General features: G+C 36.9%; 1 protein-coding gene across 4 annotated transcripts; it reads right to left on the bottom strand.

The window, feature by feature from the left end:
• Positions 1-6,659: 6,659 nt before the first annotated feature.
• On the bottom strand, positions 6,660-8,949 carry LOC106347245 (telomere repeat-binding factor 1). Of its 4 annotated transcripts, none has more exons than XM_013786765.3 (7): positions 8,771-8,949; positions 8,430-8,596; positions 8,166-8,347; positions 7,642-7,726; positions 7,448-7,531; positions 6,952-7,314; positions 6,660-6,863 (listed from the first exon to the last, which is right to left on the bottom strand). In XM_013786765.3, exons 2-7 carry the CDS (start codon positions 8,577-8,579, stop codon positions 6,828-6,830), a joined length of 900 nt encoding a protein of 299 aa, XP_013642219.1. In that variant the 5' UTR covers positions 8,580-8,596; positions 8,771-8,949; the 3' UTR covers positions 6,660-6,827. The 4 variants fall into 4 exon arrangements, with proteins under 4 accessions (XP_013642219.1, XP_013642221.1, XP_013642220.1 ...); XM_013786767.3 differs by having other exon boundaries at positions 6,955-7,314; XM_013786766.3 differs by having other exon boundaries at positions 8,430-8,591; positions 8,771-8,919.
• Between the last annotated feature and the right edge of the window lie 10,208 nt (positions 8,950-19,157).

The raw sequence follows: 19,157 nt of genomic DNA, 5'->3' as shown, positions 1-19,157 counted from the left end.
TTGCACTCATGACACTGAACCTCGGCTTTGTGATCTTTCTTTTCAGACTCAGATGTTCGTTTCTCACCTTCTGTAGCACGTTGTGATGTACTTCCTCTTCTCTGACCTGATTCGGCTCTATGAAGAACTCTGTCAAATCGCCTAACAAGCATACTCACTGGATCATCGTCATCTTCTTTGTTATCTGAACCTTGTGATACCAGTGCAACTCCCTTTCCTTTCTTTCCTCCGTCAATCTCCTTTTCATGTGCTCTCAGCATATCCCTACTACTTCATCAAAGCTTATCTCATCTGTGTTCAGTGAGACTGACATAGCTGCCTTGTATGCGGTATACTTGGATGGTAGACATCTTAGAAACTTCTTGACAAGCTTCTTATCCTTGTATTTCTTTCTCAATACCAAGGATTCCTGAGCTATGCCACTGAGTTGTGAGCTGAATTCCTCAACTGATTCACTTTTTCCCATTTTGAGATTCTCAAACTTGGATGCTAGATAATCCAATCGTGAGCTTTTCACTTTTGACGTTCCTTCGAAGTGAGTTTGCAGTATTTCCCATGCTTCCTTGGCGGTCTCACATCCTTGAATCAGCTCAAAGTGTTTCTTTGTAACACTGGCGTGTATAGCTGAGAGTGCTCTGGAGTTGAACTTCGCCATCTTGAGTTCTGTCTCGGTCCAAAGTTGTTCTTCTTTGTTGGATTCAATACCATTTTCATCCTTAGCTGTTGGTTCTGACCATCCAGTTGTCACAGATTTCCACGCCATGGCATCAATCCCTCAAATGATAGACCTCATTCGTGACTTCCAAAGTCCGTAGTTGGATCCATCCAACATCACCCTTGTGCTTGACACCAGCTCATGATAGTTCTCCATTCCTTCCGCAGGATCTCACATGTTATATAATCGAACGGGTGACTACTCTGATACCACTTGTAAATGCAAGAACTAACTCACAGAATAAAGCACAGAGTACACCAGAGAATATCTCTACAAAGATATGTGTTATTACTAGTATTCTTTTAAAGTGAACTTACAAGTATCTCTTTAAACAGAATTCGAACAAGATCAAAACCCTTCTTGACTTGTTCCCCTAGCCTCACACGTCCTAAGATCGAATACAAGATCTCTAGAACCTCTACCCCTTAGCCCTTAGTGTTATTCGCTCGCTTCGAAGCTTAGCGAACTCCACTCTTATGCTAAGAATACAATTCTCTCGCCAACCCTAATCCATAGGTCGAGTGTGACTATATATATACAATACAGCCAAGTCGGCTATCCACGCCTATCTACCCAATATTCCCTATCTACCCAATTATGGCAAGTTCCCTAAAACCTCTCCAAAGTCTTTTAGAAAACTTCCATCGTGAGTGAGATCTCCCTTCTCCAAGGTGAATCTCTTCAAGCTTGCTCCCCAAGATATCTTCGTATCAACTTAGCCTTGATCCGCAACCCATTCTTCAAGTCGCAATCTTCATCTTGACTTGTTCATCCGCACGTACACTTCTCAGTTGCAGACTCTGCTCCATTCGCTGCTGTACTTGCGTCTGTATCAGAACGTCCATATGATCTTTGCATCTACAAATGTAAGATGCTTCTCGAATTTTTTAGGTTGATATCGAAGACCTTAAGCATGCTGTTAGCTCAGCTGTCGATGTAATGCAACCTATGTTATCCTCTATAGTCTCGCTTAAGTTGTTAAAAAAAAAAAAAAAAGCTCTTTCTTTTCTCCCAGTGATTTAGGTTAAACTTGATTTTTTGAATGTTAAAACAACATATCTTTTTTCTATTGAATCTCTTGTGTCTTTTGGGATATTTTATAAGGACTAAGCTCATTTACGTCGGTGGTGGATGTTATTTAATCATGGCTAGGTTGATGAATAAATACTGTAATGGTGGAAACGGTGAATGTAACTGCAAAGGAAAGGGTTTTGCTTGAAAGATGCCAAGGTTTCTTATCAAAAGTAGAAGCTATGCAGGTAACGAAACTTCTTTCACTATCTTCTTCTTTATTCGGGCTTAGAGATTCAATATATGTTGTCTACTCTATTTTGATATTGATTTGGGGTAAACGGAAACAAACAGGTTACCGATTGTAGCATGTGTAAGTGCAAGATGCAAACACAATACGGTAATGCAGAAAGTAAAGCAAGAGACAAAACAACTACAAGCAACCCTTAATCTTTATTAGAAATCGCCTTGTACACTCTATTACAAGATCTGCTTAATCATCTTTACACAGTCTGTTACACCCTAACAACTACTACTAAAATATTCCTAAGCTACCCGCTTGTGTCTCTCTTCCATCGAGTACTTCAGCCACTGCTTCAGCACGACCCAGAACACTTCCAAGAGATTCTCTCTCTTTCTATAAGATCAGCCTTTGTGTCTCTCTCCTTATAAAGACGACCCCATAGCTATCTTATAGTTATTCTCCATGTTCCCGAAACCCTAGTCTCCAAGGAATCCACAATATGGACATCTTCCATAACATTAAGTGCAACTTTCCTTTTCTTGAAATGCACTTATTCCTCTTTCTTTAAATCATAAACTTGCTCCTCAAGTTTATTCCTCTTTCCATATCTCCAAGATACTCCCTTGCTCTCCAAGTCTACACGACTCCAGCTCAGCATCTTGACTCCACATGGTCTTCACTACTCAACACGACGTCTGCTTCAGCAACTACGTCATCGACTACTTCAGGGCAGACATCTTACATCAACAATCTTCCCCTTTTAGCTTTGTGTGCCGATCAAGCACAACACTCTTCTGGTTCAACAACCACGTTCCCCATCTGGAAACTTCCACGCTAATTGTGCATTTCTCCCCCACGAGAAGTGCACCACACCATGCTTTTCTCCCCCATGAGATAAGCACCATCTACTTCAGGACGCCCACCACCATGCTATTCTCCCCCATGAGATACGCACTCCTTGGACCAGAAAGTCACCACTTCTCCCCCTGCTTGATTGCATACTAAGCTAAAACACAGATGCTTAGATGTCAAGCCTTACAGACCCAGCCGTCTGTTTCTTCATGTATAATCATGACACAGCCCCTGATGCAGCGGAATAACAAGTACAACATCATGACCTGACACACCTGTCGAACTACCCTTCGACCAGCTTCTGTTGTGGACTTGTCTTCCTTCATGTGTTGTCTTCTTGACCATGAGCCCTTCCCCATCCACATCGAGTGCCCTCTGCACTCGTTGCTATTGTCTTGGAGTGATTTCACTATCACCCTCCTGAAGATCATCTCGCATCACTTCCAGACGCACTTCGGTCTCCTTCTCCTTTGTGCCACAAACAACCTCGTGTCCTGGCTCCAGACTTGAAGCTTCTTGATCAACCTCAAGATCACTCTTAACAGAGCTGCACCCTTCTCCTGATGTCTCTTCCTTGACCTCATCAAGTAAGCCACTCTTGGCTAAGAGCACTTCTTCAACCCTCTTGGGTTTAATGAACATCTTGTTCACCTTCTTGGCCATGTTTCTGCTCTTCTCACGAGCAAAACACTCCACCTTCTTGTGTCCAACCTTCCCACAGAACCAATAGCACATCTGATGTTTCTTCTTATTTGGCCTGACACAGTTGCTGATGCACCGATCAGTCTCCTTCCTTGTACCAGCTGCACAACCATGCTTCAGAACCTCATGTCTGACCTTCATGTTGTTGCACTGATGTACTACTTTCGGCTTGTTACTCACAGCTATGCGCTGTAGAACTTCATGCCTTACTCTCTGTCGTACGTCCCGACGTACTTCCTAACAAGCTTCTTTGGCTCCACTTTTTGATGTGCTCCCATGCACGAAATGTGATAACCCCTTCTATTGTACTTCCTTCGTACTCTCAGCTCCTCGATATCCCAGTCCCCAATTCACCTTGGCTGGTTGTCCCATCGAGAGTATCTTATCCAAGTCCTTGGATCCACTGTTGAGCATCCTGATCTGTTTGCGATTCTTAGCCAAGTCACGTTCCAGCATCATTGCTCTCTCACTTTCACCAATAGCAACCTCCCTCAGTTTGCTAATCTCCTTCTCCAGAGACTCATTCTTCTCATTTACAGCAGCAAGTTCTTCAGCAAGATCTTCATACTGCTCACAGCCCTGCACAAGATCGTGTTGCAACCTCAGATTCTCATTCTTGAGATTCAACCACTTGTTGAGCATCACGTGATAATCCTCAAGAGTCTGTACAGAAATCTGAATCTGAGGATTCACTAGATTTCTCCTTGCGTGCACCAAATGCAACCATATTCTTCATCACCTTTCCATCTTCTTCAGACTCTGAATCATCAGACGACTGCAATGGAACTCCTTTTCCCTTCTTTGAGTTTGGACATTCACACCGTGTGTGTCCAATACCTCTGCACTAAGAACACTTAAGTTCTCTTTGCTGTGCTACCGGACAGTCAACCGTTATATGACCAATGCCTCCACACTCATAGCACTTGAGACTTTCTCTCCTTCTGCCATTGCTACGATCACCTCCCTAGCGACCATACTGATTTCTCCCACCCGAGGGATTCGTCTTACCAAAGTTCCTGACCAACATACCAATGGCATCTTCAAGATTCAAAGATCTATCTCCATCTTTGTCAACTACAAGCGCCACACTCTTTGGCGCACTGCTTAATGTAGAGACTGAACTACTGTCTGTCTCCATCTCTTGTGCCTTCAGCATACCCACAAGCTTATCAAACTTGAGCTCATCCTTGTTTGTAGTCATCTGTAAGACCGCCTTGTGAGCTCCAAACTTTGTTGGAAGACAGCGTAGTAACTTCTTTACCAGCTTCTTCTCCTTGTACTTTTTCCCAAGTACGAATGCTTCATGCGCCATACCACTGAGTTTGGCACTAAAACTCGCCACAAAATCATTATCAGACCATCTGAGATTCTCAAACTGCGACCAAAGATGATCTAGACGTGTCCTCTCGACACTCTCATCTCCTTCAAACGAATTCAGCAGGATCTCCCACGCCTTTTTAGCCGAAGTACTCCCCTGAATCAGCTGAAACTGCTCTGCTTCAACAGCTCCAAAAATCACCGACAACGTCTTTGCATTAAATTTTGATGCATTGCGTTCTTCCTCTGACCAATCCTCTTTTGGTTTAGGCTTCTTCTCACCTCCTGTGACTATGGTAGTCTCCTCCCAACCAATCTCCACAGCTGTCCACGCATCTTCATTGATTCCTCGAATCATCTGCTTCATGCGAGCATTCCAATGACCATACTGGTCCGCATTCAACACGATCGCCTTCTGCACAGAAATAACCGTGTCCATCTTCACCTTCAGGATAACACCGATAACTTAGGTGTCTCGCTCTGATACCACTTGTAAGTGCAAGATGCAAACACAATACGGTAATGCAGAAAGTAAAGCAAGAGACAAAACAACTACAAGCAACCCTTAAGTTTTATTAGAAATCGTCTTGTACACTCTATTACAAGATCTGCTTAATCAGCTTTACACAGTCTGTTGCACCCTAACAACTGCTATTGAAAGATTCCTAAGCTACCCGCTTGTGTCTCTCTTCCGTCGAGTACTTCAGCCACTGCTTCAGCACGACCCAGAACACTTCCAAGAGCTTCTCTCTCTTTCTATAAGATCAGCCTCTGTGTCTCTCTCTCTATACAGACGAACCCATAACTATCTTATAGTTATTCTCCATGTTCCCGAAACCCTAGTCTCCAAGGAATCCACAATATGGACATCTTCCATAACATTAAGTGCAACTTTCCTTTTCTTGAAATGCACTTATTCCTTTTTCGTTAAGTCATAAACTTGCTCCTCAAGTTTGTTCCTCTTTCCATATCTCCAAGATACTCTCTTGCTCTCCAAGTCTACACGACTCCAGCTCAGCATCTTGACTCCACATGGTCTTCACTACTCAACACGACGTCTGTTTCAGCAACTACGTCATCGACTAATTCAGACAGACATCTTACATCAACAGCATGAAGACGCACATAATACAACTATGTCGGATACCAGTCACAAGCAGCTTGACTTCACGACAACTGTAGGGAAAACTGACTACTTACAACAACTGTTCTCACCAAGAACAGATTTGCTAACACGGTGCCTTTTCCTTAAATCTTTTTTAAACCAAGAATACGGTGAGATTTGCAGGTTTTATTATCATCATCTCGCTATCTCCTCTTGCGTCTTGTAATAGTTCTACGTTTGTTTTTTAGTACCAAAGTAAGTAAACTTAGTTTTTTTGTATACAAAAGTTTTTTCTAATGGTTCTTTGGCTTGTGTACATAATACAGATTTATTAATTCTATGAATCAATCACTGATTTTATCTCTTTAGTTCAAGACTTGTAGCCGTTCTTTTTGTATGTTAAGATGTCTTGTCGTTTCTTGTTTCCGTGCAACAACACGTTGTTGTCTTGTTTCCCAGTAGAGATTCATCAAACACACAAACACTACTTTTCTACTCATCTCTTTTTCAGCTTGTTCTTCTTCTGCCTCCTCCACCACAAGCACAGATCATCTGTTGAATCAAAATTTTCAATACAACCATCAAAAGGTATATTCTTTGTCATAGTTTCATGTGTTGTTTAAGAGATAAAAGAGTGTATTTTTAATATATGTAGATCCTATAATCCATAGATATAACAATACATTTGCCTTTAGTTCAGTTAGGCAAATATGTACATGGAAAGTCCTAAAACTTGATTGAAAATATCAAAGTTTACAAATACAAAGAAAAAGGATATATAAAACTGTAAGGAACAACAAGTAATAGACATCACATACAATGACTGCTTACAACTACAACCATCATCAAACACACAAGACACTACTTCTCTCTCAATACATTTATCTTCTCTCTCCATCATCATAGGCACGGATCATCTGTTGAATCAAATTGTCAATACAACCATTAGTAAGCATTTTCTTTGTCATAAATTTCAAGTAGTCATGTGATAAAGGAGTGTGTTACCACTTTGCAGTTGTTGTATCTTCCTTTCAGCGTCTTTAAAGCTTCTTCTGCAAAAGCTTGAGCTATTTCTGCTTCGGCTTCTGCTAATTCTGCATCCTTTGCAGCTTCTTCAGCCGCTGCCATGGCAGCCTCTGCCTCTGCAACTGCCTGTGCTGCAACCGCTGCCGCTTCTTGTACGTTCATAGTCTTCATTTTGTCCAACTCCAGATCAATCTGTGCGTTTGTCTCAACACTTACTTCATCTCCGTCTGTTTTAGGTGAAGGCAAAGAGAGACTCCTCTGTTTTCCAGAAGATGTCCCCAAATGTTTTCTTCTGTGGGAAGACAAAGCAGTGGAGTCTGGAATCCTATACTTGCGTTTAACCTGTAAAGATAGAAAATTGAGTTATGGTGAATAAAGCATGTCTCTGCTCTACTAACCAACCATGAAGCAAGTTGATTTTACAAAGACTATATGCACACGATACCTCCGGTCGAATGATTGTATTAACTCTTACCTTGATAAGTTGCCGACGAGCTGTCAAGTACTTTAGCTTGGCCGACAGCAACCGTTTGAAGTCTGGAGGAGCGTGATATTGTTCCTATACAACAGAATAAAAGGAAAATAGGTTCAGTCAATGACTTATCTGCTCAAAAATTTGAGCACACATTATGTCCATTAAAAAAGTATGTAAGAACTAAAACTGAATACCTCAATGTAGGTACCAATTGATGTTTTGTTAGAGCCACCAGGTTCTTTTATGGTAGATATTGCTTCCATTATAAGGCTATCCAGCCTGCAACATTTTTTAAAGAAGTTACAAACCATATATAACAATAGATCCAAACGATATAAACACCTATTAAATGTATTATGTATGACTTTTACCACTTAAAGCCTTATCATAATTTCACATTAAAGTTGGAGCAAACAGCTTACAAGCTATCATGACAATCATGCAAAAGTATATAACATGCAGTAAAAAGCTGAAAGTGGACGATCGATGACACTGAATGCAGTTAAGACATTTCAACAACGTTTACATACAGAGTAGACCCATATAACATTAATGTAATCTAACAAATTATAAATTCACAGCCATAAAGTGATGGCAAACCGTTTCGTTTTGATATGTATACACATGTTATAAACTTCAGAAATAACATCTGGAGATACGCAACAAAGCATCTCCTATCTAAGACAAGAGAAACAGGCATAGATGATCATTTTCTGACCTTACATTGGGTGCAGAAGTGCCAGTGGCATCTGCCATTTCTTCATCACTCTGCAATGGGCTAGTGTTGGCAAGTGAGGTAGCTTCCTGTTTAGGAAGAGAGTGCGTCCTTTTAACAGCTAACCTAGACTTCTCGCGCGAACCCCACCCATTCGCAATGACACTCATGTTCCTCCATTTGTCCTGTCTCAATACGATGAAACAAACCCAAACCCAATCAGATTTAAAAAGGGCATCAACAGAGGATAAGAAGGAAGCATCAGACCTTAAGATCAACATTGGAACGCAGGAACAAGACTTCACTAAAGTCGGGGTCTTTGAGAATGGTGCGCCATTTACCAGGTCCATGCTTGATAACGCCAGACCTTAGAGCTGACTCTTCTTCCTGAGTCCATTTCTGCTTTGGAGCACCCATCAAACGCTAAGCCTGTTCTGCAACCACAGGACCAAATCATACGTCACAAGACAAAATCAAAATAAGCATCCATTTCCTACAGAATCTCTATATCTTTTTCCTGCGGAAACCCTAACTGGTAAAATAGCAAAACCCTAGAAAAGAATCCTCGTTTTGATTGAACAATCGACAGATGGAACAGATGAATTCACCGAATTTGATCTTCGCGAGACCAACTCCAACTTCCCTTGTTGGGTTTTTTTCTCAGATTTCGGGAGGCTTTTGAAAAAAAAAATTAGGTTAAAGACAGTAGATTCAAACTAACGGACCTCCGTCCATTTTATTACAGCAAAACCAAACCAAACGCACAGAAAGGAAAATACAAATTAATAGTATATTCTAAAAATGAAACAATTGCTTTTTAACCTTCACACTAATACTTACATAAGTTAACCTTTACTTTAAAATTAAAAATTAACATATCAGATCTTGAACTTTATTTCCTATTAAAAATTTGTTGATGTGACAATTAATGTTACAAAAGTTATTCATATAGAAATAAAACCATAGTGTAGAATTTATTTTAAATAATAATTAGATTCTATAATTATATATAATAGTTGAAATTAAATTAATAAATGATAAATTTAATAAACTTCATAAAATTTAAAAGATATATTTTTATATTTTTTTTAGTTTTAAAACTACAAAGTTAACGAATGTGTTTTAAGAAAAAATATTGTTTTATGAAACAAAGTAAAATATCATGTTATGATATATTGTTTTTTCTATATATGCAAGTCTAATCATATGTTTAGATAATTATGATTCTAGATATGATTTTAAGATTTTCATTTATTTTATTATCTTTAGAAGCTATTTGAATATATCATTACATTTTTACATATGGTAAACATAATTTATAGTAGCATGATATTTTACGTTTTACAAAAATAGAATTCTGTAAAAAAAAATTATGTCAATTAATTTCTCATATAAATTTTATAGAATGTTTGTTTTATAAACTTACTAAAATTTTCTTAACTTTAGTATTTAATATTTTAATTACAAAATATACTATTTATAATAATTGCATTATTATTTAAAACATGTGTTATCGTGATTTATCTTGTTATCTTTATGCATCACAATTTTGCCACATCATAAATTTTTGAATTCATTCGATATGTTATAGTTCTTAGTTTGAAAATTAGAAATGCTAGTGAAAAAAAAAATTTTGAAGTGAATATAATGTCAACTCTAAGATTTAAAATGTGATTTTATTTTCAAAATCAAACCAAACACAAAATTAAACAAAACAAAACTGATGACAAAAAAAAAAAAAAAAAAAAAACAAAACTTAACTAAAAAACTAGGGCAAATTTCATGTTTACCATATTATTAGTATCATTATTCATGTTTACCACCACTAAAGATACATTTTCAAAAATAATAACTTGAAACACTTTAAAACCTGCACATGCCTATGATTAAACTCCTAGACGACCTCAACTGGTCAATTATGTTTAACTAATGGTTGTTAAGAGCTTAATTCAAAAGTATGAAACTTGAGAAATTGACAATCAGCACATGCAAAATTCACAATCTTAAAAGTCACAACACTGGCAAAAATAAACGAAAGACCAAGGCCACCACATAGCCAAATAACTACTAGCACCATGCATGCATCAAAACATTGAAAAAACGAGACTAGGATTTCAAAATTCCATAAGGGACCAACATCGGGTTGCCCCAATGGTAAAAAGGTTACAGTTGTTATTAGCATATATATGTTTTTTTTTGTTTAGTTTCCTTTAGCTAAATCATTGGTTTAGTGGTGGTTTCGTCTCCTTTAGCTAAACCGCTTATGTATAAATACACTACCAGTGTATACTTTCTACAGTTAAAGAGAATGTTTATTTACATCAGTTTCTTTCTTCAATATGGTATCTGAGCGTAAATGGATCCTCCATTGATTCTGTTACTCGAGCTTTCTTTCTCATCATGAGTGTTTCGATCTCTCAATATCTTTCTGATCTTTGCACTCGATTCGTCTTCTTCATTCTCGAGTTTCTTGGATTCATTTCATTCCTATTCTGTTTCGTCATCTTGCGATTCATCGGTTGAGCTGATTGAAGTTTGTTTCGAGCTTTATCTTGCTGAATCTTCTTCGATTGAGCTCGTTTTCTGCTTCGCTTTCTTGTTCTTGCTTCCGCGATTATGGCGAATCTTGATCGTTCGTCAACGGATCAATACGAGAATCCGTATTACCTTCATTCTTCTGATCATGCTGGTTTGGTGCTTGTATCCGATCGATTGAACTCTGGATCTGAGTTTCACTCTTGACAAAGATCGGTGCGAATGGCCTTGAACGTTCGTAACAAACTTGGATTCATCGACGATACGATCCCTAAACCATTGCCTACAGATCGTGATTCTGGATCGTGGTCACTATGCAACGATATGGTTGCGACTTGGCTCATCGACTCTGTTTCCAAGAAGATTTGTCATAGTCTCTTGTTCATGTCAACTGCTGAAGCGATTTGGAAGAATCTTTTGTCTCGCTTTAAACAGGACGATGCTCCGCGAGTGTACGAGATAGAGCAATGTCTTAGCTCAATCCAACAAGGTTCTATGGATGTGAGTACATATTATACTGAGCTTGTGACTTTATGGGAGGAGTATAAAAACTATGTAGAGTTGCCTGTTTGCACATGTGGACATTGTGAGTGTAATGCAGCTATGCTTTGGGAGAGGTTACAGCAACGAAGCCATGTTACGAAGTTTCTCATGGGTTTGAATGATGCTTATGAGCAAACCAGACGCCATATCTTAATGTTGAAACCTATACCGACGATCGATGAGGTTTTCAATATGGTTTCTCAAGATGAAAGACAGAAGAATCTTAAGCATGCTGTCCCTATGGAGTCTCCTGTTTTTCAAGCTAATGTTGTACCTGATGCTGCTAATGGGTTCTATAATGGTTCAGTGGAGAATGTTGTTTATGCTGCTCAATACCGCCCTCTTAACAAGATTGTTTGCACTCATTGTGGTCATACTGGTCACACATACCAAAAGTGTTACAAGCTGAATGGTTATCCACCAGGACATAAGCTCCATAATCGTACTGGTCAAGCATCTGCATCTCAAGCTCGTAACAATACTCAGTCTGTAAACCGAACATCTCATGCTTCTCAGGGAGATCAAGGTTCTCAGAACTATTATCTGCAGACTACTCTTGCTAATGATGTGACATCACCAGCTCACACTTTGGATTTGAGTAAATTCAGTTCTGAACTAGTACAATCTTTGATCAGTCAGCTTTTACTTCTCATGCTCGTCTCCCTGTGACGAATGCATCACCTATCATGGATGCTTCGACGACATCTACTTTCCCTACTGCCACCATTACTGCACAAGGCTTTATGGATCCTCTATCTTCTTTCGGTACTGTCTCAGTCCCTTTTCCATCTTCTAGCATTCGTTACAATCATAACACTCTCACTTTTCAACATCAGTGTTTATCTACGCTTGCTAATTAAATTTCTAGTGATAGTTGGATACTTGATAGTGGTGCTACTACCCATGTTTGTTCGGCATTGACAATGTTTAGCGAGACTTTTCCTGTGCATGGTGTGACAGTGTCATTTCCAGATGGTACTAGTGTTGCTATTACTAACAAAGGAACCATCCGTATAACTGATTCTTTGATCTTGCATAATGTGTTGCATGATCCATCATTTCGTTTTAACTTGATAAGTGTTAGTTCTCTTTTACAACGTGATAATTGTTCTGCTCACTTTTATCCTTGTGATTGCTTTATTCAGGACCATACTCGGGATTTGATGATTGGTAAAGGGCTTCTTGTCAAAAATTTGTACATTCTTGCACCAGTAGACACCACTTCTCGCACTGGTTTCTGTGGATCTTTGGTAGATGGAAATATATGGCACCAACGTTTGGGTCATCCATCTCTTGTCAAAATGCAACACATTCCTGGTATTTCTTTGCCTAAGTCGAGTCTAGATCATTGTCGTGTATGTCATATGGCTAAACAAAAGAATTTGCCTTTTACTTCTCATAATCATTTGTCTAAATCTCCATTTGATTTGATTCATTTAGACACTTGGGGGCCATTCTCGGTAGAATCTATTGATGGATATAGATATTTCTTAACAATTGTTGATGATTGTACTCGTGTCACATGGATTTATATGATGAGGAATAAAAGTGATGTTAGTTCTATATTTCCCACTTTTATTAAGCATGTTCATACACAATATAACACTTCTATTAGTGATAATGCACCAGAGGCGTTTACACAATTGATTATAGAACATGTGATAACTCACCAATTTTCTTGTGCATATACACCTCAGCAAAATTCGGTTGTAGAACGAAAACATCAACATCTTCTTAATGTTGCGAGAGCTTTACTTTTTCTATCAAATGTTCCTCTTGTCTATTGGAGTGATTGTGTTTTAACAGCTGTCTTCTTGATCAATCGCACACCATCATTGCTTCTTAATAAGCTTTCTCCTTATGAGGTTTTGCGTAAAAAGACACCTGATTATCACTTCTGCGTTTTTTTGGATGTTTGTGTTATGCATCTACATATGTTAAAGATCGAACAAAGTTTACTCCAAGGGTTACTCCTTGTGTTTTTCTTGGTTACTCTTTATGATATAAAGGCTATAAACTGTTAGATATTGATACTAATCAGGCTAGATTTCCTTTTCAAGATCAATCTGCACCTGTTCTTACTGATTCTTTGTTTACTGAAACTATTTTACCATTGTATACTCATGTTTCTTTGGATGATGTTTCGTCTTTGCCTACGCATAATGCATCTATTCCATCCCATGTGGTTCCTGCTACTACTTTGTTGCCTAGTACCAACTCTGGCACAATGGACGCTGTTACATTAAGTGCATGACAAGTTGAACAACCCATTGCTCGGTCTCGACGACAAGATAAGACTCCTAGCTATCTTTCTGACTATCACTGTTTCCTTGCCACAAATTCATCATTTCCTTCTAAATCCTCTTTGACAAATTACCCTATTTCCTCTGTTCTTAATTACTCTACCTTGAAACCTTCCTATCAGTCTTTTGTCCTCTCTTGTACCCTTGAGACAGAACCGAAAAATATTTTTGAGGCCTTTGCTGATCCTAAGTGGAATGGTGCTGTGGGAGTAGAGATCACGGCTCTTGAAACAAAGAAGACATGGACGGTTGTTTCATTGCCTCCAGGAAAGCATGCTATCGGTTGTCGCTGGGTTTTCACGATCAAGTATAACCCTGATGGCACCGTTGATCGTCTGAAAGTTCGTCTTGTAGCTAAAGGTTACACTCAGGTTGAGGGAGTTGACTACATTGATACTTTTTTCCCCGTCGCGAAGCTAACCAGTGTGAAGCTTTTACTTGGTTTGGCTTCTGCTTTTGTCTGGTCTTTGACGCAAATGGATGTGTCTAATGCTTTTTTGCATGGTGACTTAGATGAGGAAATCTATATGAGTTTGCCTCAAGGTTATACACCTTCTGGAACTCTTCCTTGTAACCCGGTTTGTCGTTTACATAAGTCTATGTATGGCTTAAAAAAGGCGTCTCGCCAGTGGTATCAGTGTTTCTCCACTGTGATTCTTTCAGCTGGCTTTACTCAATCGCCCGGAGGAGACAATACTCTATTCATCAAGCAAGCTGGTTCTTCCTTTATTGCCTTGCCCGTTTACGTTGATGACAAACTGATCGCTTCAAACAACGATGCTGGTCTTAAAGCTCTTAAGTCGATCTTGCATAAGGCTTTTGTCATCAAGGATTTGGGAAGACCGAAGTTCTTTTTGGGACTAGAGATTGCTCAAAATACTTCTGGGATCTCGGTTTGCCAACGCATGTATGCTCTGGACATACTTGAAGCAACATGCATGTTAGCTTGTAAGCCTAGTTCTATTCCTATGGATCCAACTCTCAAGCTTTCTCGCAGAACTGGCAAACCATTGGAGAATATTACGCAGTACATAGAGTTGATTGGTCGTCTCCTCAACTTGACTATCACTCGACCAGATATCACTGAGTCAGTTTCTCTCTTGTCCGACTGATGTACATTGATAGACCATGGATTTTACCCATTATTAGCCATGGTATATAAGTGTTTTACGGTGTAGTTACTGTGATATAGAGTCTGTTTAGAGTAATTACAGTTTCATGCACTTACTTGAGGAAAACGATGTATTTGGAGCAATTCTGAAACTTTTTGAGAGCTTTGCTGGAAACAGAGAGGGTCGATTATTTGTCAGAATATAGACCGACGATTACCAAGCACAATCGATCGATGAAAGACTTGTATCATCGATTGACGGCGAAGCCACCCGCTAGTTAATGACAGAATTAGAAGATTGCAAGTTTCACAAAAGTTCCAATAATTACATTTTAAGTGTCTGGCCGCCTGTTAAACTATATTATTAGGGTTTTGTATTATTTTAGAGGCAGACTGGCCTAGAGACCTTTTAGACCTAGTTTGGAGAGAAGCAACAAACCACCATTGGAGGGAGAGGAAGCTTAGGATTGGAGAGATAGATCTGAACTACAAAACAGAGAAGATCTTGAACTCCCTTGCTTTCATTTTACTCTACTGCTTACTCTTTGTTATTCATTTATTTAGTACTAGGAGTTTTCCTGCGCCAGCGCAGATATAAAATATTTAAACATATTATATATAAATAAAGTTTTATATTTTTATATTTTACTTTTATTAGTTTAAAAAATAAAACCATAATGTAATTGTTTTTAGTTTGATTTATTCAAGTTTACTTTGACCTTTTAATTTTGCATTATTTAACTTTTGATAAAAATAATTGAAATTTATAAAGTTACTTTATTATATTATTCTTTATTTAATTACCATTTTTAAATATGTCTATTTGTAAATATATAAATTATTTCTAATAATATATAAATTAAATAAAAATAACTTATATACGTTGATAAAATATATTTTAAACTACACTTATTTTAATAATAAAAATATGATTCATATATTGATGTAAAATTTTAATATTCGTAATTATTATTTATATATAAAAACATATTATTTTAATAGATATAGAAAAGTTATTAGGTATCATAAAATCTTACCAAAATAAATATTTACTGAGAAAAAATATTTTTGATATAAATTTTATTAGTTATTACTATAATATGAAATTTTTCCAAAAATATAAATTCGTATATAGAAAATCATCATTATTATATTTAATAAATCTTACCAAAAACATAAATCTAAATATAGTAAATTTTACATGTCACAATTAGATTTATGCCATGTCATATTTCTTTTAAGCCATGTCATCATTTTTTTGTGAAAGTTAATGTTGTGATGACACATATACAAATCACTTCTCAAATATAGTCTAGGAGATTATTCAGACCATCATAATCATGTGCTTTATGAATATGTCTGAGTAGTCTTACTGTTAGATTTAGGTTTCTCAATAGGTTGATATGTGTATTAATAACTTAAACTGTTGCTAGTTGTTCTTAAAGCTAAGTGTAAGATTGATCACTCTTTAAACTTAGATCTTAGGATTAATTGAGAACAATCCATTGCTGACTCAATACCTGAAAATAACTAGCATGATCTAACTGACTAGATACACACGAGAGTTGGTCTAGTAAGTTAGAGAATATTAATCAAACATGTCTGTAAAGTTTTTTGGAAGAAGCATCGATCGACGCAACGATTTTTCTGTCGACCGATATTTTGAAAGGTGTATCGATCGATATTCTTTACGAATCATCGATCGACACTTTCTCGCGATTAACATACGAGAGTTGAAATCCTAGATTCAGATTAGATAATCTAATTGATTATATCTGAGTATGAATTCAAGAACAATTAATATCAATAAATTCCTAAAATCCCAAATTAAGTTATTTACTCATCATACCTGAGAATATACCTGAATCTAGCTATATTCCCCAACTGTTAACAACCTCAAATCAAACCAATCGAGCAATTATCTTGCTCACCAATTCATTTACTGCCTTAAAATCTATTAACCTATTAATCTAGCTTTAATTCAAAGACTATAAATCTATTGTGTAATCCTAGAGTCTATGTGGATTCGATCCCTAAGGACTACATCTGAACCTCTTATTTGAGAGAGTAATTCACTCCTTAAGGTAATTTGAGTGATAGCATACATTTTCAGACGGCATACAAAGTCCTGCGTTACATCATATCGAACCCTAGACAAGGTCTGCATTATGCTGCTGATACAGAGCTTTGCCTCAACGCTTTTACTGATGCCGATTGGGAAACTTGTCCTGATTCTCGTCGTTCCATCTCTGGTTACTGCATTTATCTTGGGACATCTCTCATTGCCTGGAAGTCTAAGAGGCAACAGACTGTTAGCAGAAGCAGCAATGAGGCTGAATACAGGAGTGGCTTTGGCTACTTGTGAACTGCTCTGGTTAGCTCAGTTGCTTGGATTTCAAGGTTCGGGTCACTACTCCTGCGAAGTTGTTTTGTGATAATAAATCTGCAATGCACATTGCTTCCGATCCCGTTTTTTACGAGCTCACGAAACATGTTGAAGTTGATTGCCACACTGTCCGGGATCAACTGAAACGTGGTTTCTTGAGATTGTTTCATGTTGCTTCTTCAAATCAGCATGCTGATATACTCACCAAATCTCTCCATCCGGGACCATTCCATTCTCTTCTTGCATGGATGTCCATTTCAAACATGTTTAAGCCTTCGTCTTAATCGGTTTGAGGGGATTGTATTAGCATATATAACCAACCATATGTATTTCTTTGGTTTAGTTTCCTTTAGCTAAATCATTGGTTTAGTGGTGGTTTAGTCTTCTTTAGCTAAACTGCTTATGTATAAATACACTACCAGTGTATACTTTCTACGGTTAATGAGAAAGTTTATTTTCATCAGTTTCTTTCTTCAATAGTTCTAACTACCGCCACTTGGGTTCAACAAGAATAAAAATTCCATAAGGGAAAACGGCTAAAAGAACCAACAATTTTTACATGTATACAAAAACTCAGTCACATGACGTCCAAAAAAAAAAAACTCAGTCACCTACAAGTAAAATATAGTCACCTCCTCACCGGAGAAGAGGCTACTGATACCTAATTCCACAACATAATCACATCCAATTAAATTTAAAACATGTTTTAATTACAGTGTAAAACCTGTTTTTTAATTAGGAGCTAGAAATGCATTTTTATGACAACAAACTTTAATTACTTTTATTTATGTTAGGTTGGATCAACCTAGGTTTTAGTTTACTAATTAAAGCTTAATGATTTTAACGGAAAATCGTTCAAATTTAACCGAGTAGATATCTTTGGAAGAACTTAAAAAAATGGTGATGTCATAAAAAATAAAAGATTCAAAAAGTAGATTGTTTTGTTTTAAGTACGTCATGTATGTGTGAGAATGACATCATTATCCTCATGTTTTATCATATGTTGGGTTTGGTTGCGCGTTATATATAGCTTGAATTATATTTTCAAAATAATTTTTGATAATTTAAATTTAATAGAAAAGTTATTATAGAAGTGACGTGGTATGAGCTTTAAAATTATTTTTACGAAATAAAATATGTTATATATCTTTATTATTATTTGCGAGGAGATTTTTCGCAATCGAGCTCTCACGTTAAAAGTTAGAGTGGTTAATATCGTTTATACACTAAATGAATAAAATATATAAATTAGCTACAAAATAAAAACGAATCTAAATTTTTTAATCAGATAAGTGATTAAAATTAATAAGAAGAAGAATTATCCAAAATCTAATAAATGTTTTACAATAGAAAAGATTTATATATTGTGATGTTACCTGAAAAATATCTTTTAATTAATTTTTTTTTAAATTAAAAAAAAAAACAGAAATCGCATCTCTATAATATTAATCAAACTTAATTTTAGATAATTGAAAAAATAATATTGAGTGACTTCTTAGATTTATTTATTAATAATTAATATAGTGTACAAAAAATATTCAAAACATTTATAATACATAAGATTTTTCAAATGAAAATATAAATAATATTTTATCAGTCTTTTAACTATTAATGTATGTATTAATAAGTAACTATAAAATTTTTATGTCTGCATGCGTGGAGGAAACACCGAGTATATTGAATAGTTTATGTTCAATTTACGTTGTTATAATCAAATTCATAATGTTTGATATAAATATAATAAATATAACGGACAAAAGTCAAAGCTTTGTTGGGGAAAAGCACATGGCGCAGCGGAATATATGATCATGTTCCCCTGATCTTGGGTGAATCGTGGAAGAAAATACTTCGATGATAGCAGGATATAGTATAAGTAGAAATTAAATGAGACATGTAATTTTTACGTTAGAAAACCTCCTCAATGTAAGAAGGAAAAACTAACGGGACCATAATCCACTCAAAAATTCACTATATAAATGGGTATGAGTACAACCATGTCCTTCATGTTCAACACCCTGAACAGAACATAGACTAAAGTTACAAAGAGTTATCACCAACACAAGAACAGTAACAACAAGAGAGCAACACAAGAGCCTCAAAACAGGCAACCACAAGAC

This window comes from Brassica napus, chromosome C5 (assembly GCF_020379485.1).
Source record: "Brassica napus cultivar Da-Ae chromosome C5, Da-Ae, whole genome shotgun sequence".
Lineage (NCBI taxonomy): Eukaryota > Viridiplantae > Streptophyta > Magnoliopsida > Brassicales > Brassicaceae > Brassica > Brassica napus.
Note: the sequence above shows the minus strand (reverse complement) of the source record. Positions and strands in the feature narration are given on the sequence as shown.